This window comes from Pollicipes pollicipes, unplaced genomic scaffold, assembly GCF_011947565.3.
Source record: "Pollicipes pollicipes isolate AB1234 unplaced genomic scaffold, Ppol_2.1 Scaffold_3216;HRSCAF=3773_pilon_pilon_pilon, whole genome shotgun sequence".
NCBI lineage: Eukaryota > Metazoa > Arthropoda > Thecostraca > Pollicipedomorpha > Pollicipedidae > Pollicipes > Pollicipes pollicipes.
Window position 1 is genome coordinate 1,898,677 of NW_023596251.1, and position 21,713 is coordinate 1,920,389.

Consider the following 21,713-nt stretch of genomic DNA (forward strand, 5'->3'; position numbering starts at 1 on the left):
CGCCCTGCCCCTCATTAGGTGATGGATTGATGTGGTGTGGCCAAATGCATATCAGTGTCATATTAATTTCTTACCAAATGGTACCTTGTAGGTACCGAATGTTTTGGTTTTTGTTTGGTTTGTTTTGGTTTGTTTTGGTTTGGAATGTCTGGTTCTTCATATGTTAAGCCAATCTGCGAATGTTTGACAAGTGTTCCCGAAGATTACATAGGGATTGAGATAGAGACTAATTGACTGCAATATGCGCTAGATTTTAAAAGTCCAGGGTGGTCCATATAAAAGTTAATGCATATTGTTTCCATCAGTGGCAAGTGTATGTGTTGCATAATCGTGGCTGTGGTGGTTGTAAAACACGATCAGCGACAGCAGTACTCATCAGTGATCCCTTGGTAAGAGGTACTAAAATGTTTTTCTGTAAATTATATCCAATTCTTGGCTTTGCACTGAAAAGCAGCTCATATTAACTTCAAATGGAAATTCATTTCTCATTCCTCCGCAGGAAAAAACATTGCAGTTACAAAACATGCTTTTTTTAGTTAAATATGTTTGCAACTTCAAGGACTACAATTAAAGTGGGCCAAAGAGGGGGGGGGGGGGGACCAGGTTTTGGGGGCAGGTTGGGCCAGCCTGTTCGGCTGAGCCCCAGAGCCGATTTGAGAAAGTGACACCCCGGTCTTCGACTGAAAGGCGAAGAGGTGGTGCTCCTGCTAACCGGTCTTCATTTTAGAGGCTGGGGAAACTTAGGCACATTTGGGGTAACGGTGAAATGCTAATGTAATATGCTATCTTTTGGTATGCTTTCATTTGATCCTACAACAGATGGCGAACACTTGGCAAACGTAATGTTTCGAAAGATGGTACTTTGGCACACAATAATGTACTCACAGAAGAGTTACTAAAAACGTGATTTTGGGGAGGCAGCTGGGACTTCGCGGATGTGCGTCGCCAGACAGCTGTGCATGTAGCTCCCAGCTGTGTACGAAAGCACACTATTGGCCCAAGCATACTGAACAGCAAATATCGAAACTGCAATATGTCAGTGCACCCTCCCTCGTGCACATCCGTTTCTTGAAACCCGAGAAGTCGTGGTCCTGAGCACTTAGTGCCCGTTTCCTTCCCACTACCGGACGGTAACCCGCCCGACCTGAGAGGTCACGCTCCGACACCAGTGTCATGACTCGTCCCTATTAAATCCTTCGGCGCTTATGCCTCAGTACGCCACATGTGCCCAGCACAGCGCGTGGCAGCACCGCCGTGCTGGCGCAACGTCAGTGGTGGCCGCGTCACTTGTCGAGCCGGCGCAGCGTCAGTGGTGGTCGCGTCACTTGTCGAGCCGGCGCAGTGTCAGTGGTGGTTGCGTCACTTGTCGAGCCGGCGCAACGTCAGTGGTGGTCGCGTCACCTGTCGGGCCGGCGCAACGTCAGTGGTGGTCGTGTCACTTGTCGAGCCGGCGCAGTGTCAGTGGTGGTCGCGTCACTTGTCGAGCCGGCGCAGCGTCAGTGGTGGTCGCGTCACTTGTCGAGCCGGCGCAGCGTCAGTGGTGGTCGCGTCACCTGTCGGGCCGGCGCGGCGTCAGTGGTGGTCGTGTCACTTGTCGAGCCGGCGCAGCGTCAGTGGTGGTCGCGTCACTTGTCGAGCCGGCGCAGCGTCAGTGGTGGTCGCGTCACTTGTCGAGCCGGCGCAGCGTCAGTGGTGGTCGCGTCACTTGTCGAGCCGGCGCAGCGTCAGTGGTGGTCGCGTCACCTGTCGGGCCGGCGCAACGTCAGTAGTGGTCGTGTCACTTGTCGAGCCGGCGCAGCGTCAGTGGTGGTCGCGTCACTTGTCGGGCCGACGCAAAGTCAGTGGTGGTCGCGCCACTTGTCAGTGGCCTTGCCGATCGTCCCATCGATTGCAAGTGTGATCAGTGTGGTAGTGTGGTCGTGTGCAACATGTGGCCATCCACAACATGTGATCGCACCAGCCATGTGGGCCATGCGTACCCCATTCGTTATGCGTTCACCAGACCAGACATGTATCTGGACCACGAGGGTTAGATTCGTGGCTAGTAGCCATGCACCAGGTGCACCGTGTGGCCGCGTGGCCACGAGACCACGTGACCGCCGCCGGTGGCGCGTCGCTCACCTGTGCACGGGCGCCGGCATGGGTGGGGCGGAGCGCTTGGGTCGGGGCCGCGGCGCGCTGGACCAGGAGGCCGAGGACACGTGGTGATGGCTCCAGGCGTGCGGACTCCGCTTCGCTACCCAGAAATGCATCGCACGGGTCGGCTCAGGACGCCAGGCTGCCGAGCACTGCCATGGACTCGGCCAGCTGCGGGGAGAGGCGGCCGGTCAGTTCGGGGCGCGCGGAGAGCCGCTCAGCGGGCGCCCCCGCGTGGTGGCTCTTGAGCCACGCGGCCGGTCGAGACATCCGGCCACGGTAGCAGTCGATGACGTCATTGCTGGAGAGCTGGATAGAACGCGGCTGCAGATAGGTAAACTGGCCAAACTGGACATAAAAACGTTCTCATGTCATCTGAGTGGATAAATACCTGATCAAGGCATCTCCAGAGAAGACATGCATTGCCAAATTGTGAACTGTAGTTGTTGGTTCTTTCGGGAGAATTTTGGGATTGAAAGACATTGTCGCCTCTCTTACAAAGTGTTCGCCAAACTAACGTTAATGTGCCGAAAAAGTTCAGCAAGCACTGCAGCAGTATGCATTTCACGGCACGTGATCCGATTTTGCAGGTTCCCACCATGTTGGAGACGCGCATGATAGTTGCAACGTTCCGCCAGTATGTTTAAAGGGAGTGTGTCTAGTCAAGTTAGGATTTTGACTGTGCACGTATGATAATAGGGAATTTCGATTTACAGATATTGTTGTGACTGGTTTCTACAAGTTCGCCTCCACTGACAAGATATTGCTACAGCCTCCACATTTTCTTTGGTTTGTATGACAAAACAAATCTATCGGGTAGCTCCCAAACATTAATCACTAGTAAACACATCGACATCATTGGGAAGGTATGGTTAGCTTTCGAGAACGTCGCTTGTCATCGCTGATAGCAGCTTGTGAACGCAGCGATGGCCATTACGTTGATGTTTTTTTGTTGCTTACATTCAGCTGAGGGCTGCGAGTGTATGGGTTTAGACGCACGGGAAATGTGATTGTTCTACGATACTAAGCAACCAAAATAATGGCCATGTCCAAGGCTATCTAACGAGGTAGAGCCGTCCGGTGCGAAAAAGTGGCAACATCGAGCTTGCTTGAGAATAGAGGAAGTTTGGAAGCAAAGCCTGCGTGACGTCAAGTATACTATATTTGACGACGTAAATGGCACAGAAGCCTCTCAATTTGCCAGCTGACTGCTACACGACCCAATAGTTTGAAAAGTGAGTATATTTTGGTGGCGTGCTGCTGGCGGTTCCCGGCTGGACTGAGAATAAATTATCCGTCATTTCGATATTCACAGACATTTCTGGAATGGACAGTGAGTCATGGAACAGTTTAGCCTCATCAGAATGTGGATTTTTGCATGCATGATGATATAAAACGGGGTTACATGTCATGCGGCGTTTGTGGTGTATTGCATTCCATGGCCAGGCTTGTCCAAGGCTGGCTTGTCGTTAGATAGCCTTAGGCCTGTCTGTGCCTTTTGTGCCTGGTGGCAGAGTTGAACAGCTGAACTCGCATACTTTGCTCTGTCTATAGGTGTGAGTGTATGGACATTTGCAATATTGATTTGTAATAGATCCCACTCTTCCTATCACAGTGATGTGAGTACAGTAAGGTAAGTACTGTAAAACCATATGATACTGGCCTTATGGCGCTGCAGTCAAGAGTTTTATACTTCAGGGCTTGTACACATATGCATAATAAAATATTCACAGGCCGAGCATTTTAAATGTTACCAATCGTCCAAAACAAACCGCACAAGAGATCTCTCGCACAAGGCGTAGTCATGACAACTGATCGCAACCCACGGATATGAGACGCTAAGCAACCGCGATACGCGATGCGCTACAAATGCCGCATGACGTTTACTCCCAGGTTATGCACACCCCACAGAAGAATATAAATTTCTGACGTGGTTAAATTGTTCCGAGATTCAATCTCCCTTCCAGAATTGTGTTTGCATGACAACACCGTGGACAATTCATTCAAAGTCCAACCGGGATGCGCCAGCCGCACGCCACCAAAACATACTCACCGTTCAAACTAATGGGTTCTGTAGCAGTCAGCTGGCTAACTGAGAGGCTTCCGTGCCACTGACGTCATCAAATATGGCGTACATGACGTCATGCAGGCTTTGTGTCCAGAGCACCTCTTTTCCCACGCAGCTCAATGTTGCCACTTTTTGAAAGTGTTGAACGATACGGATGAAATCCCCTGGCCATGTCTCTAGCGCGGAGTTACTTGCCACATATATGCAAGTGTATTCGTCCTTTCCTGCCCGCTGATTGGTTTATCCTTTAGCATTGCATTTGTGAACCCACAGCCACCGATGGGATGGATAACAATAAATGAATCAAGACAGTTGCAAGACTCAAATGCACATTTAGCAACCATATTAACCATAGATAATTGCGAAATTCTCCTCAAGCGTATATTGAGAAAACCGAAAACATCAGGCACACGCCCTTTAAGAGAGAAAAGTTGCTAGAAAACACCTAAGTGACGAAGATTGTTTGAAATATTTTAATCATCCCCAAAACGAAAACTTAGCCTTGATTGCTAACGAGTCGCTAGTAACGGAACACTGCTGCATTCGCGGATGCATTTCAGAAAAGCTGCTGCAAATGCAAAAACACCTTCCTGCAAGCTACATCAAATGACAAACTGCTTTTGAGGTAGTCGATGTTCACATATGCACTGTTTGTCTTACTGGAAAAGAGCCAATAAGCATGCACATACCAACCCGTAGCTCTTTCGCCAGCTGTTGAACCCACCCTACAATTTATACGGGCTCTGAGACATCATCACACTGCCACTGCACCACGACTGGCCAAAATTGTTATGTTGTATTGTTTGCGGTGCTCGTATAGGCGGATGGTGTATGTCGTTACCTCCTGTAACCACTTGTTCTGATCGTCGACGCTGAGTCAGAAAAACCCATCGACTTCCAGCGGAGGCACGGGACTGAACAAGGGTGTAAATATATACTTAACCGTTTGCCTGCAGGAATAAACTCTAAAACCCGGGTGTCATTTTTCACGGCAAAAGGGTTAGAATCTTGTTCAGTCCATTACACACAGTTACAAACGACCAGATCGTTCCAGGTGCTCCACAAGTTTCCTGTGTGTGTGGCTTCCCAGCGCCCGCACTGGGCCCAGACAGTTTGACGGGCAGCTTGGCCGAGACCTGCCATTCTGGAGACGGCCGCCGGTCAGGCACGGCGTGCTCCGAGGCTCCGAGAAGCAGCGACACGTCTGAGATCGGGCGAGCGCAGCGGCGAGCAGACCGGTGCGCGAATGTCTGCAGCGGCACCACTCAGACCTACTGGTGCTGGTGTGGTCCCGAGCCCTCGGCCAGCACAGTGACCAGACGTCCAGAAGTTTACATGTCTGCGGCGGCATCACTCAGACCTACTGGTGCTGGTGTGGTCCCGAGCCCTCGGCCAGCACAGTGAGCAGACGTCCAGAAGTTTCCATGTCTGCAGCGGCACCACTCGGACATACTGGTGCTGGTGTGGTCCCGAGCCCTCGGCCAGCACAGTGACCAGACGTCCAGAAGTTTGCATGTCTGCAGCGGCACCACTCAGACATACTGGTGCTGGTGTGGTCCCGAGCCCTCGGCCAGCACAGTGGCCAGACGTCCAGAAGTTTGCGTGGCAACAGCCCGTACATCTCTCCACGTTACCGCGTCACCGGCTTGCCCTCGGTGAAAGGTATCGATGGCAACAGATCACAAGGGCCAGCCAATGCAAGTTTCTAGCGCTACGCTTAACACTTGGCCACGAAAACAAGCAAAAGATGCCTGGCGAGGCGCTTTGTGAGGAGGTTTGGTCAACGCTTTGCTATGTCTACGGCATAACCACACTCTATACCACTACCTTCTTTTCTGTTTGTGCCAGCTGTTCCAGCAGTTTGTTTTTACAGAGTCTCTAATGTGTGTGTTTTTCAGTCGAGGTTGCCGCTCCACGTCCAGTTCGCGATATTTATGCACACATGCTCTGAAATGCGTGCTGACTTCGGAGCACATCTGCCTCCTTATTCCCTTATTTTCGAACTAACGCAAACATGATGGCTGACCAGCACAAAACGGGACTGAACTCGAAAAATCTAGTTTGCATTGGTCTGGAACAATCTGATGGTTCCAGTGCATGTTGCATTTGTTGCTCATAATCAGCCACTTATGGTACAAACGTATCGAAAATAGCCCTTACCATTAACAACCCGTCGCTGTACTAAAACAGCACATATGCTCCCAAGTCTGGCCTTTGGATAGCAGCGCACTGAGACGCTACAGGCGGCGGCAGTATACTCTACAGGCGGCAGTATACTCTACAGGCGGCAGTATACTCTACAGGCGGCAGTACACTCTACAGGCGGCAGTATACTCTACAGGCGGCAGTACACTCTACAGGCGGCAGTATACTCTACAGGCGGCAGTATACTCTACAGGCGGCAGTATACTCTACAGGCGGCAGTATACTCTACAGGCGGCAGTATACTCTACAGGCGGCAGTATACTCTACAGGCGGCAGTATACTCTACAGGCGGCAGTATACTCTACAGGCGGCAGTATACTCTACAGGCGGCAGTGTACTCTACAGGCGGCAGTATACTCTACAGGCGGCAGTATACTCTACAGGCGGCAGTATACTCTACAGGCGGCAGTATACTCTACAGGCGGCAGTATACTCTACAGGCGGCAGTATACTCTACAGGCGGCAGTATACTCTACAGGCGGCAGTATACTCTACAGGCGGCAGTATACTCTACAGGCGGCAGTGTACTCTACAGGCGGCAGTATACTCTACAGGCGGCAGTATACTCTACAGGCGGCAGTATACTCTACAGGCAGCAGTATACTCTACAGGCGGCAGTATACTCTACAGGCGGCAGTATACTCTACAGGCGGCAGTATACTCTACAGGCGGCAGTATACTCTACAGGCGGCAGTATACTCTACAGGCGGCAGTATACTCTACAGGCGGCAGTATACTCTACAGGCAGCAGTATACTCTACAGGCGGCAGTGTACTCTACAGGCGGCAGTATACTCTACAGGCGGCAGTATACTCTACAGGCGGCAGTATACTCTACAGGCGGCAGTATACTCTACAGGCGGCAGTATACTCTACAGGCGGCAGTATACTCTACAGGCGGCAGTATACTCTACAGGCGGCAGTATACTCTACAGGCGGCAGTATACTCTACAGGCGGCAGTATACTCTACAGGCGGCAGTATACTCTACAGGCGGCAGTATACTCTACAGGCGGCAGTATACTCTACAGGCAGCAGTATACTCTTGGAGAATTCGACTGGTAATGTGTGCCGCGAGGTAACAAACGCTCCATGGGCGCAACAGCACTCGATTGCATATGGTGCACGCAGTACTTAAATCCATGCATCATGCCTATGAAGCGGGTAACGGTAGTGAAGTGGTTAAGCTGCGCGTCTGGGAAGCCAGAGGTAAGGGGTTCGATTCCCCGCGGTGCCCGTCCTTCCCGCCAGGGTGGGAGACAAGCGATGCCATACTAACCCAGGTGGCAGTCCCATGGCATCGCTGTGCTGCGTCCCACCTGAGTGTGAAGGTCTGCCGGTACCGCTGGACATCGCCCCCTCGCATCAGCACGTTCTTACAGGTCGATGCGTGGAAAGTCGATGCGACATTGGATCCAGCGCCACCAGCTCAGCCAATAATCATTATTATATTTTAGGAACATCGTTACAGGTAACTTGCACGGATGGGTTTGGACACACGGTATGTGCAGAACATCTACCGTCGCGTGCATGCTGGGCCCACCGTCAATCTCGCACTCCGTCTCATTCATTTGTGAGAGGCATCCAAGCTTTTAGGACACGAGGGTCACACCTTCTGTACCCGGCATTGTCGCATCTCGGCTTCCAAGTGCTGGAAGTGGCCACAGCCCCCGGCTCGCAAGCCCCACGCTGCTCCCGCGTCCTTTGTCAGTCCTGGCGCGTGCTGTGAACACGGATCGTCACAGCGTTCAGCAAAGCGCCGCGGAAAAATGCGTGCCTTTGTCTCATGGCAACCGTGGGTGAAACTTGCCAACCATTCCACTGTTCGAAAGCCATCACAAGTTTTCTGATTTGATCTTGAACTCGTTACGGCGCCCGTCTTTCTGGGCTCTGACCTCTGAGGTCAGGTGACGTCAGAGGGCGGGGCGGACCTGGCGAGCATTGTGGCACGTTCCGCTTTGACAGCAAAATCCGTCTGTCCACCAAAACTCGCCGAGAACGCCGTCCTGTTGGCTCAGTTGGCTGGATCGCCCGGTTTCCGACCCGCGCACCCGCGGCGGGTTGGGTTCAGGTCGCCTTAGGCGCTCGCCTTTTGGCCTTGGCAAGTATGGCCTGCGGTTGGTGGCAGGGGCCGCGCTGAAGCTCAGGTGACGTCAGAGGACAGGACAAGCCGTGCAGAGCATTGCGGCACGTTAATTTGTCCTCAAGTTCTGCCGTAGAACTGGAATCACGCGATCGGGTGCTTGGGGCCAGCGCTCATTTAACAGGCACTACCAAGCTTGAGGTCTAATCCTAGAAATTCATCCATTCAAAAGGTTTGCAAACATTTCTTAAAAATGCCGCTCATAACCAGAAATTCCCTTATAAGATTACAAGGCTAGGGCTCACACAACAAGCGCTACTTAGTGTAAGCACCAGCCTTAGAAATCCATGCAATCAAAGGTTCAGACTAACTCTTTAAATCCCGCATTTCTTGCGGCAAACATCTCTTAACACTTCGTAGAAGGGGTCATTTCTTGCAGCAAACACCTCTTTAACACTTCGAAGAGGACATCGCACCGTCTTTATCATTTCCCTTCCGGGAAAGTTGGCGCGTGCAGGTGGGAATTACAGCTCGACGAATCTAAGCTCTTCATCCCAAGATAAAACTCCATTAGCACTCCTTTGTTTGATTGGCACGCCCTTGTCACCAATTTCTCAGTACATCCATTTGCACCGATCCAGCCACACTTAAAAACGTGGGGGAGATTCGAGCTCGTAGGAAGTATATGCAGCGAGAGCATCCATCGTAAGAACCATTTCATGGAATATAACTTGAGGCTGAGTCAGTCATTATTCATGCATGGAAGTTACATAACAAAGCTTGAGACACTTTTCACGCCGCGATAGAAGCTGTCATCAGTAAGCAAACTCACCAGTCCTCACTAAGCAAGCTCACCAGCCCTCACTAAGGAAGCTCAACAGTCCTCACTAAGCAAGCTCACCAGTCGTCACTAAGCAAGCTCACCAGTCCTCACTAAGAAAGCTCACCAGTCCTCACTAAGCAAACTCACTAGTCCTCACTAAGAAAGCTCACCAGTCGTCACTAAGCAAGCTCACCAGTCCTCACTAAGGAAGCTCACCAGTCCTCACTAGGCAAGCTCACCAGTCGTCACTAAGCAAGCTCACCAGCCCTCACTAAGGAAGCTCACCAGTCCTCACTAAGCAAGCTCACCAGCCCTCACCAAGGGAGCTCACCAGTCCTCACTAAGCAAGCTCACCAGTCGTCACTAAGCAGACTCACGAGTCCTCACTATACAAGCTCATCAGTCCTCGCTAAGTAAGCTCATCAGTCCTCAACAGGCAAGGTCATCAGTCCTGACTAGGCAAGCTCACCAGTCCTCACTAAGCAAGCTCACCAGTCGTTGCTAGGAAAGTTCACCAGTCCTCAACAGGCAAGCTCATCAGCACTGACTAAGCAAGGTCGCCAGTCATCGAAGTCCTCAACAGGCAAGCTTACCGACGACCGTAGAACTCTTTTGCGCCGCCTGCATTAAAGGGAGTGCCTCACGTTTGCATGGGGGTTTGAGCTGAAATAGCCATCGTGAAGATCATGTCGTGCAGCTCACAGCCTGCCCTTCTTAAGACCTAAATCCAACTATTTTCTGAGCCCAACACCCGCGAAACGTGCAGACTATCTCGTACGAAATATTTCGTGGTCACCCAGGCACCCATGGCGCCATAATGATGTCATTCAAATCCTGCCATTTCTCCGGCCATACAACGACCAAGGCCAAACATACATGATTGTCGAATCGCTCATATCTGGCCTTCTTGAGCATGATTATCAGACTTAACGGCCGTCAATTAGCTCTCATTCAATGTTTTTTAATGGAGTTTAGCTCTCATTCAATGACTTTTTCAAGGCTAACCAGGCATCCATGATGGCATAATAACGTCTGTCCAGTCGTTCATACCTGGTACACGTGAGCACGACTTCGAGATATAGCGGCCGTCAATTGGCTCTCAATCAATGTTGTGCAGGATACGATGACGTAATCAAACAATGTCGCATTGAGGAGCATATTTATCAAGTAGATACCTTTTGTGTCTAGAGCAACATTTTCCAGTTAACGTACACCAACAATTATAGGTAAGCTTATTTCATCACATCTGGTGCTTGCTTCAATATCATCAAAAGTGGAACCTTCCCTTTAAGGTCAGCTTGGCAACATGCTAAGACATTATGTTGCTTCAAGGTATCGCCCTTTCGTTCTAAGATATTGTTCTACGTGGATTGTCACGATTTGTTTTTCACACACCACTAGCCACTGTAACCCGTAAGTTCAACACTCTGGCTCTTACGGTTCCCAAAACAAGCAATGGGTGAATCGCGCCCGCTCAGGAGATTAGGCTCGCGGAAATAAAACCCTACCAATATATTGTATCATGCCTGCTTATGTATAATCTTACTGGGCGTTCCCAACAATTTTATAACATGAAGCGAAACAATCAGAAATAATTTCAACAATAAAAAATACGCGCATGCATATGAACGCGAAAACAACAGCATGATCAAGGCCAACCCCGCGCAGGATTTTTTACAACATAGGTCAACTTTAATTGTCGGGGCGGGCTGAAGTCTGCATCGTTTTCGTTTGTGTACGCATTAACATTTGCACTGGAATTTGAGTCCACCACCGCGAACAGTGTTCATTTGGCCGGCCAAGAGGTCACAAACAAATAAATGGCAGCATGACTTTCGATCATACAACTAAGCGAATGTTGTCACCACCTCACCAATGGAACTGCGTATAGCGTAACATTGCTGGGTAATAATTTTGTATTCCCGGTATTTACTAAATGCGAAATAGTTACGAAATGGGCAGGCCTCCTATGGCGACTCACGCGCGAAGCACGACGCCGCCAGCCGGATATTCTCCGATTTGACACATTATGCAGGGCTTCCATGCCATTTTTGCGTGCCCCCCCCAAAAAAAAGCACACCCAGAGGTGCATCATCCTCGTAGACTACGTTTTCATTCCACCGAGGGGCGTGGTTTTTCCTGACCAAATCCTACATCTAGCAAAATCAGGATGTGTAGAAAATTGGCAATCATGCGAAAAGTAGCACCAAAAATGTTGAAGGCCATGATTTATCAATAGTAGCCTGACTTACAAGTTCTCTGAGCTTGGTAAATACTTGCCCGAGGCATTTCCTGTGTTTCACAGATGCTCTAAAGAAGTCGTTCCGCGTCTGAATATATTCAGACCAGCATCAAATATGCCAAGATAAATCCACTTGCAGCTGTCGATATTAGTGCAAAAGGCTTACCTACACGACAGCACTTCAGTATTTAGTAGCCATGCTCTCCATCGTCGGCTTGCGTCAAGGAACATTTGCATGCCGCGAGAATGGCTGCCAAACTGGCCGTGCGAAATTGTCAGCGTAACGGGCAGGCTGACTAGATTGGAGTGCTTCGACTTGTCGAAAGGTACTGTGCTGATTGGTGCGTCGTTTGCGAAACCCAAATTTCGTTATTCGTGCGTATTTTGGCCCTTTCTCGAGGTGTTCTTACACATTCGTTCGTGATTTTAGGTCGCTTGCTCGCATTCATGCACTCTGCTATGCTGCCTTTCTTACCTAATTCGATTCCCAGTCTTAGTTCCGTCATAACCCTCACCACTGCCCAAATTGCTGTGATATGGCGCAGAACGCGACTGGTATTCAAAAACTGCACTGCAAGCATTACATTGGTTAAGGGTCAACAGAAGTCCCTTGAAGCTAGGAATTGTGCTAATGTACGTCAGACACAAGTAACTAAATGATTATATTTTTCTTAATCTGAAGCACTACACGGACATTGAGATGACAGCATTCGCGTGACCTTTCTATGGCGTCATGCTTGCCTGGGTGCCCTCTGAATAGCCTGCACAAGTCCGTTAGCGTCAAATTGAGAAAAGTCTTAAAACAGGCAGGACTGTAAACTGCATGGAATTATATTTAAAACGTCTATCTCAGTTCAAATCCCTATACAGATGCGCAACACTTCCTTTTACAAGTCGAACCATGCATAGGTATTTCATTTACCTAAATAATATTTTCTTGTCCGGTTATGGTGCAGTTGATGCTCTTTTATGGATAAGCCGCAACATTCTTAGAATTTGATAGTTTTTCTCAATACCAGGTGCCTTATTCTCTGCCGGAAACTTTGTCAATGGAATTACGCATTTGCTGTTAAGTTACATTAGTTCAATAAGGTATCACGTAATCACGCATAATAATATCACGTAATCACGTAATATAATAATTCATAATCACGTAATCACGCATAATAAGGTAATCACGCATGAGTTCAATAAGGTAACATATCTGGAAAGTAATACTGATGGATATAAGACGGCAATTTGACGACATAATTGCGGAGGTAGTGAAAATGAGACGGTAAATAACTAGTTACCACACAGCGAGCTGCATGTGAGCTTATCAGAAAGCGCTGACTTGCAACAGGCTAGTGTATTTAAATCAGTCTGCTTACACCAACTTCCCATCACCTAAAACACTGCTAGACTATTTTACCCATTTTAATTCCGTGTGTGGAATGCAATTTCCAAATCACATCAATTGCTTCTAGATTAAAATTAACATTTCGTTAGAACTTTAGATATGAATTGGCTGCCCTTCGCAATGGCTTTGGTCTAGTTTATCTCGCAGTTATTTCCATGTCCTCCAGGGGTGCCGCCTACAAAGGTTCTGTGTCCAGATCACGTCTGCCCAGCTTTTATAAAATTTATGAGGATGTGCCACCCCATGTTGTTTTCTGTTGCTGGATCGTTTGAGTCATCAACCATTTGCTTAATACATGCACTTAAGTCAGAAATCACATGAAAGCAGGTCAAAAGTTATGTAATAACGCTCAATTTTTCATGCAAACGTGACAGGTTATAATGCAGTTATGCAATCGTAGCAAGTTAAAGTCCAAAGGATTCCAAATTTGTTGCCCAAGCGATCACCGAACAGCTCAAACAATACGCTAGTGAAATGTGCGCTGCCAACCGATTCTGTTCCCGCATTATCAGATCTTAGGTCTCCGAAGGATGTCAGTAGCTGTTGCTCTTCCGCGTGTTCAGTGTTGAACGTTCTCTAAATGTCAGTCCATGGCTTCGATTACGCGTGTGCGTGCCACGATGCTGGCAGGGCAGGTGCCGAGGTGTGCCGCGACACCAGCGGACGCTTCCCAAAGGCGGCGACAATCCGCAACATGTCATGCGAGATGTTTTACGCCAGCACATCCGCGCATTATTCTAAAGCTGACGGTCGTTCAATGCGTAAAACCGTTTGTCATGGACTTCTCGTCCCCTGGCGGAAGGCTGAGCTGACTTGGTGGTTACCCCGAGACTGTTCTGCTTACTTACCTGGCTGTTTTCGCCAGAAGCCGTGGAGCGCGCGTGCTCCACAGTCTGCTGTTATAGTAAGCTGCGCTTATGTTCACAGCTGATCTGGTTTGCCTTTAGCTTTCCCCGCCTCTAATGGCCAAGTTAACGCGAACTGACCGACAAACGAGCGTGGCTATTTGTCGGCCGCCGACCAACAGGCGGGATCATTCGTTTGCCGCGGTTTTCACATGTCGCCTTCGGTTCGGTCCTGACACGCCACTCCTGACCACCGAGACTCTTGATATATTACTCCCGACGTGCCACTCCTGCTCACCCATCATTTCATAGTCACCAGTCGGGTCCTGGCTCTAATGAAACCCTGGTCCACGACGGAGGCCTGGTCATCTGGGTGTCGTCTGGCCTTATCCTGGTCCCGATCCATCATCACCCGAGCACCCCACTCGTTCCTTACACCAGTCCTCACCCCTTCGCCGGCGCACCAGCAGCGGCGGCGGACGCGGCGCGTCCGTCCCGATTTCGCCCGCGGCGCACATTGATCGACGCGCGGCCCTCGACTCTCGGGTGACCCGGCAGCTGGAGCCGTCGGCAGCCACACAAAGAGTGGCCTTGCCGGTCGCCGCCGCCGGCTGTTTACAACCCCTCCCCTCCCCTGCCCTGCCCTCCCCTCCCCTGAGCCGGCCGCGTGGGTGCAGTTCGCCGGTCGCGTCGGGGCGAATGCGGAGGAAAGGCAGGGGCCCGCGTGTCGTTTCACGAGGCCGTGACTGAGAGAACGCTGCACCTATCGGTAGGCTTCGTGTAAGACGCCGGCTTTTACACACGCATTTCCAGAACAGACCGGTCGCAATCGGCGGAATCGGAGGTTGACACGCCTCCCATTTGCGCTCTGAGCTTCTTGGCTTCTCACATGAAGGGACGGCTGGGCTCCTCGTTACACACGACAGGGCCCACTAAAATCTCAAGACGACAAGACATAAGACCTCACATGTGCACGCAGTCCCTCATATGTCAGTGCGTGCCTGATACGTACATGGCTGGCCACATGTGACCACGCCGCACGAGCGCCACTTCAGGCCGTGCCACGCGCTTGGCGCCGTCGGCTGTAAATTAGCATTTCAATCACAGCATAGTCTGCTCAGTATATCAAGCTCACACGGGACGGATTGCATCCCAGCGCAGCTTAGCTGCCACGGTTTTGGCGGTTTTGATAGCGACGGTGATCATAACGGACTCGTGAATTATTCATTTCTCACTGATTACGGTTTCCTGCGCACGATGTTTATTCAAAAAGAAAGGACTCGCACACGCACGCAAGCTAACACGATGGTTTTGCTGAAAGCCAATGTCCCACATTTGGAGATATTAAAGAAAGCATCAGGTATGATGAAAAGACTCAGTTAAAACTATTGGTATGCCAAGAGGAGAAGCTGTTCCAGAGGGCACAGGGTCTCATTTTACTAAATATGCTCCTAAATACGGCATTGTTGAATGCGCCGTCGTACCATGTACAACATTGCTCCAGAGCCATTTGGCGGCCGTTATATCCGGAAACCATCCTCACGAACGCCAAACATTAACAAATCAACAATCACATTTTTTGACCTTGTTCACCGCATGGCCAAAGGCATGACAGAATTTGAATGACGCTTTTTTGGCGTCATGGATGCCTGACTGACCTTGAAATAGTCTGCACGAAAATGTGGCACATTTTTGCGGGCGTGTAACTCGGAAACTAGAGGAATTTAGATCATGAGAAGGACAGGGCTGTGAACTGCACCAAATGATCTTCAAGATGGCTATTTCAGTTCAAACCCTCATGGAAATGTGGACCTGAACGAACTTGGTCTTTAAGGTTCCGCTGTATTTCGTGAAATGAGTATGAAATTTTCTTGACCTCCGTTCGCGCATGTTTTCCTAACATGATGACGTAAGCAAATAGCGCAGTGAGAAAAATGCGTTTTGCAAAATAAGAAAAACTCTGCGACCAAAGCACATCTTGAGGATCAGTAAACGGATGATGTGGGAGCTATCATGCCTTAACTGGCACTTTAAACAAAAGTTGGCTTATTTTTGTCATTGCTGTATTTCTATGCTTTTGTAACATATAATCTAACTTTCCTTTAGTGACGCTTTCGGCTCGATAGACATTTTGGTTTTCCAAACTGCCGCCCAACTGTTCATTGATATCATCAATATAGGAACGAGGACTCGCTATACACTCACACAGTGCGAGGACTCGCTATACACTCGCACAGTGCGAGGACTCGCTATACACTCACACAGTGCGGGGACTCGCTATACACTCGCACAGTGCGAGGACTCGTTATACACTCACACTGTGCGAGGACTTGCTATACACTCACACAGTGCGAGGACTCGCTATACACTCACACAGTGCGAGGACTCACTATACACTCACACAGTGCGAATGCGATCGTAACCGGGCGGCCAAGAGGCGCTCCCGGCCGGCTGGCCACGTACGCCATCCAGCCCCCGCCGGCCGGACCCGTGGCCCACCCAGGCCCCTGCCGGCCGGACCCGTGGTCCACCTAGGCCCCCGCCGGCCGGATCCGTGGCCCACCCAGGCCCCCACCGGCCGGACCCGTGGCCCACCCAGGCCTCTGCCGGCCGGGCCCGTACGCCATCCAGCCCCTGCCGGCCGGGCCCGTGCGCCATCCAGCCCCTGCCGGCCGGTTCGGCCCACACCGATGCTGCCGGCAGTTGTCGTTCCCCTCCCGTGCTGGTCCAGAGAGGCGACTCCAGACCGCTGGAGGCATCGTTCGAAAACTGATAGCGTCGCGGTCATCAGCGTTCTCCCCCGCACCCGATGCCACTTATCATCTCAGCTGCGGCTCACCCGGCGGTGTGAGCCCCGTCTAGACAGACGGTCCTACGTGCGCAGTGATTATGAAGCGTTCATAACGTACAGGAGAATTGAGACGAGGTCTTACGATCGCGATTAGAACGACCGTTTGGGACGACCGCTCTCGTCTGTGTTGTTAGATACACCAGGCCAGCATCTCTCCAACCGTGGTCGGGTGTTTCGTTTGCTTTGCATCACTGGCATTTGAACAAACACGTCAGACAAGGACGTCACAACAATTTTGCCGTCCGTGACGAGTTCATATCTTTCAAAAGAGAGACTTCCCATTAAACCGTTCAGCCTAAAGCGCAAAGCAGCCAATAAAGGGCTGCAACCTGTCATCAAAAGTTTTCTTGGTGCTCACTGTTCGCTTCTGGGAATTATTTCTCGATCATGACCTATGTACACAATGCAGAAAACAGACCCCCAAAATGATTCTGAGGCCATGGGTCTGTCACATCAGGGCTCTGACCAGGTCTGGATCCGTCTCTGTCAGGCCCATAGAGCCAGCTCTGGATCCGTCTCAGTCAGGCCCCATGGAGCCAGCTCTCACAGCCGGGCACGTCAACTCAGCAGGGTTCGTCACAGCTAGGAGCAAGGGTCAGCCTCATTCGACAGAGTTCTGAACGACCAGGAGCCCCTTAGGAGTCGTTTGTGAAACTGAAGCTTCGTCATCGGGCTGCCAACAACCGCAGTTGTGTCAGCAGCCGTTCAATTCACACTAAACGCCTGCTGTGCTTCTGGAGCCGTCCGAACCCAGTCAGCGGCTTAATTTGTCGAGCATCGGCACTGGCGTTGACATAAGCCTTTGATGATGCGTTTATTGGCGCCAAACCTCTGAGCAGCTTTATCGATTAAGTCGAGAGTGCAAGAACCTGGAGTTTGTTTCCGTATGATGCGGACGGTTGGTTAAATTTCTCCGCAAGATCCGCCATCCCATTTTCCTACTAACTTAACGTACAACTAAATGTCTCAGCGTGTTTCCGTGACCATTACCTCGAGGTCAATCCCGCCCGGCACTGAAGATTGTTTCCTCATTTTTGCTTTGTCCAACTTTATGTTTTTCTTCCCCTCTGTATTCGCGAACCCTGTTTGAGGTTTCATAGAACACATTTTCAGCGCAACACAGTTTCAACCAGGCACTCTAACTAAGCGTATGTTTCTTACCAAGTATGTGATATCTATACGACTTGTACAGATACTACATTCGATGGGGAACATTTCTGATCATGCTTGTATTTATCACACATATTATATATGGTATTCATGTAATATATATAATACATGAATAGCCCATGGAGCCAGCTCCGGATCCGTCTCAGCCAGGTTCATGGAGCCTGACTGACAGTTCTGGATCACCAAGCCTCTCCTCTTCCTAGGGAAGCGTATGTTGTTTCCACCGCTGATAAAAACGTCGTCGATTTCTTCAGTGAGAAATTGCTGACGTTTTTACTTTCTACGTGACGCTGATCGACAAATTCTTCAACGGCGATAACAATTCAAAAAGAACGCTCCATGCAAGGTTTGATCACCGGCCAATCTCGGGTCCAGGCTGAAGTTTTCCATCACAAATTTCTGACAGCAGGTAACTGCAAACTCGCTGCCATTGCGGACTGGCGTTTTTTCCGATGGCCGCCGCGGCAACGTTCCCACCGTTCTTGGCGATCAGACTGCCCGGAGTGTTTTCAGATGAACTTAGCAATTGTGTGGACGACGTTGAAGATCCAGCTTCACAACTAGCTGCTGAGGAGGCTCCTGGTTGTTCAGAAGTCCACTGAATGGAGCTAATCCTGGACTCTGGGGACTCCGGATGTGCCCGGCTGAGGGAGCAGGATGGGCCTGACCGAGACGGACCCCGTCTGGTCGACGAGTCCGAGTGAGGTAGATCCATGACCTCACAGTCTTTCTTGGGGACCTGCTCTCTGCATTTTGTGTGTAGTGCCGTGTCCTGTCCGCCCCCGCGCCTGACGCGGCGGCTCGTGGTGGGCCGTAGCGATTGGCCCGGCCGGGGTCACGAGGGCACAGCCTGCGGCGCCACACGAACGGTGGCGCCGGGCGCACGGTGCAGGCGATGGGGGTCAGGGCTGGGGACGCATGTTGAAAAGGTCTGATTCTCTTTGGAGACGGTCACATACCTTTACGGTCGCTTTATGCTTCAGGCCAAGCGGGTTAGCGCAATCCTCCCCCTTTAAACGATATGAATGATCGCTTGCCACTGTGCAGTTAAAACCCTCCATCCAGACAAAGCTCGCTCGGCTAAGAGAGCTACACGTGAGATGACCGATACCATTAGCTCTGGCGGAGTAGACTGGCATCCGCAAAACATTCTATTTGATATCATTCCATTCCATTCCATTCCATTCCGCGTCATGGATAAATCGGTGGGGCGACTTAACGCAGCGTTCCACCAGAATTTAAACCTGTGAGCCGCGGCACTCCCCGAATGCAACGGCATGCCACTGAATGTAAGTCCGAATGCCATTCAAGGCTACACCAAAATGGTTTCCGTTTCACCGAGCTGTAACCTTTCAGCGGCCATTAGTCCCGGGCACATAAATCTGCCGCTGAAGACAGAGACAGAGTGAATTCCACGCGTGCTATGGCAAAGTCCTTCAGTAGTAACGCCCGATTTGTTTTTAGGAAATTGATTCGGGAATCCTCATTCCTGCTGCAATGAGCCTTCATCGCTGCCTGCCTGACCTGCCGAGCCACCTGATCATACTCTATGCTCTCTGACATAGCTTTGTCGAGCATTGCACGAACTACGTGGTGTAAGGCACACTTCCTGCCTAAAATGCATGTCAAAAAGAAATAAAGCAGACACGATGAAGATAAAAAACACATAAATGATAACACGACTTTCCACACGAAACCATGCGCGCCTGCATGGTGCAAGGGAACAACACAAACGATGAAGATGAAGAGCACAGAAACAAGCACACTCCTCTCCCCATCAAACCACATGCACTTGTAAGGTACGCACATATTGTCTGTAGACAAGCCTGTTGATCAAAAACGATTCTCGGCCTACGAATCCCCGTCTAACGTACTACCAACCTTGATTGTGCACTAAGTAAGATGGAATCGTGAGTGAGTGAGTGAGTAAATGAGCGGGTGAGTGAGTGAGTGAGTGAGTGGGTGAGTAAGTGAGTAGGTGAGTGAGTGAGTGAGTGAGTGAGTGAGTGAGTGAGTGAGTGAGTGAGTGAGTGAGTGAGTGAGTGAGTAGGTGAGTAAGTGAGTGAGTGAGTGAGTGAGTGAGTAAGTGAGTAGGTGAGTGAGTGAGTGAGTGAGTGAGTGAGTGAGTGAGTGAGTGAGTGAGTGAGTGAGTGAGTGAAGTGAGTGAGTGAGTGAGTGAGTGAGTGAGTGAGTGAGTGAGTGAGTGAGTGAGTGAGTGAGTGAGTGAGGTGAGTGAGTGAGGAGTGAGTGAGTGGGTGGGTGAATGGATGAGTGAGTGAGTGAGTGAGTGAGTGAGTGAGTGAGTGAGTGAGTGAGTGAGTGAGTGAGTGAGTGAGTGAGTGAGTGAGTGAGAGAGTGAGAGAGTGAGTGAGTGAGTCAGTGAGGTAGAGAAAGAGAGCCTCTCACCTCCCTAGGTTGTACGTTGTATCCACCGCTGATACCAGATCCCAATCACAGTCCTCAGTCGCTGAGGCCCAACTGATGGCGAATTCTGACCTGCACGTAGCATCAGTGTGGAGCTCGCTTTAAGCTACAATATTCAAATTTCGATTACAAAACTTAAGATTCGCTATGCTTCTGACTTGGTCGGTACACTCTATTTGCCTAGATGTGACATCCACTTCTTCACTCACATCCCCATCTTTGGGACGCCAGACATCTTGGTCACATCATTCCAGCGCCATCCGTCTAGGACTGGAGCCCTGCCAGCCGCTTCTTCTTCCATCGCTGGCCCCTTTGTACCACCGCATTCAACGACATCCGAATCAACACGTGACTACGCCACGTGGCCGCCCTCTGCCCGCTCTGTTCGCGCCGACGGTCCCCGTAGCCCCAGGCAACTTTAAGGGGGGGGGGGGGGCGGGCCTCCCCACACCAGGTCGATCGACCTCCGCGCCGGAGCTTTGTGAGTGGTCGGGCCGAGAGGTCAACACGCCCCGAGGCAGAGCCAACACGTGTCGACCACGGAGATTGGGGTGCGAGTCGGCCGACACGTGTCACGCGCGTCGGTGTGGCCTGCCACGGGGTCGGGGCGACCTCACGCAGAGGGCAGGGGCGACGTCAGTAAATACTGCAGGCGGTGGCAGAGTGGGAAGAAGAAATAACAAACAAGTTGAATACTAAAAATGTGTAAATATATTCGCTTGAATAATAAAAAAGCGATGCTGCAGGGGCAAGTAGTGGAACGGGTTGACTTTGTTTTTTTTGGGGGGGGGGGAGGGCAGCTAACTACGCAGCTCGAACAGCGGCCAGCGATCAAACTTCCGGCTGGTACAGAACGGGTGCGGAACTGTTCCGCTGATTCAGATATGGTCCCGTTCCCTGACCGGCCATGTCCCTCCCCAACAGAGATCAGAAGGCGCTCACACATTCGTCTGGTGAATGTCATCATACCCTGCTAACAGGGACGGCATGGCGCTGCATGGAGCCCCTCGAATCAGCCCAGGCCATCGCGAGCGTCGCAGTCTCCGCCCCTTAAGCCCGGCGGCATTCAGTGTTTAACACGGTGCGGGCCGTCTGGCACAGTTACCGCGCCGCCAAAACCCGTGGCACCGGCAAATGTATCGCACACCGCTGCTTCTAGTGCTCAGCAGGGTCAATGCAACGTTGCAGGGCAGCTATGGTCGCTGCCTTACCTACGTGCGTCTCTCAGCTTATTGTTCGACCAGGATTCAATTTACCATTATGTACTGTCGCACGCAGCATGTGTGCATGGAGCACGTGAACACGCCAGCGACAGTAATAACCTGACTGGACACTCGACATCGTTTCGAGTGTGTTAAGTGGCCCCGCAGGCACTTTGCCCCCATAACAAATATTATGATCAGGCGCGTACACCAAGCTAAGTGCGATCATGGGCAATGACTGCTGACTGTGGCATATGGCGGGCTATG

The 21,713-nt window shown here is 50.8% G+C and overlaps 1 protein-coding gene across 1 annotated transcript in view; it reads right to left on the minus strand.

The window, feature by feature from the left end:
* The window catches only part of LOC119090971 (uncharacterized), a 47,830-nt gene that overhangs the window by 13,489 nt on the left and 12,628 nt on the right, over positions 1–21,713 (minus strand). Inside the window, exon 2 of the mRNA XM_037213696.1 lies at positions 2,122–2,307. Coding sequence (XP_037069591.1) covers positions 2,122–2,252 — 131 coding nt within the window. The 5' untranslated portion in view covers positions 2,253–2,307. The remainder of the gene's footprint in view (positions 1–2,121; positions 2,308–21,713) is intronic.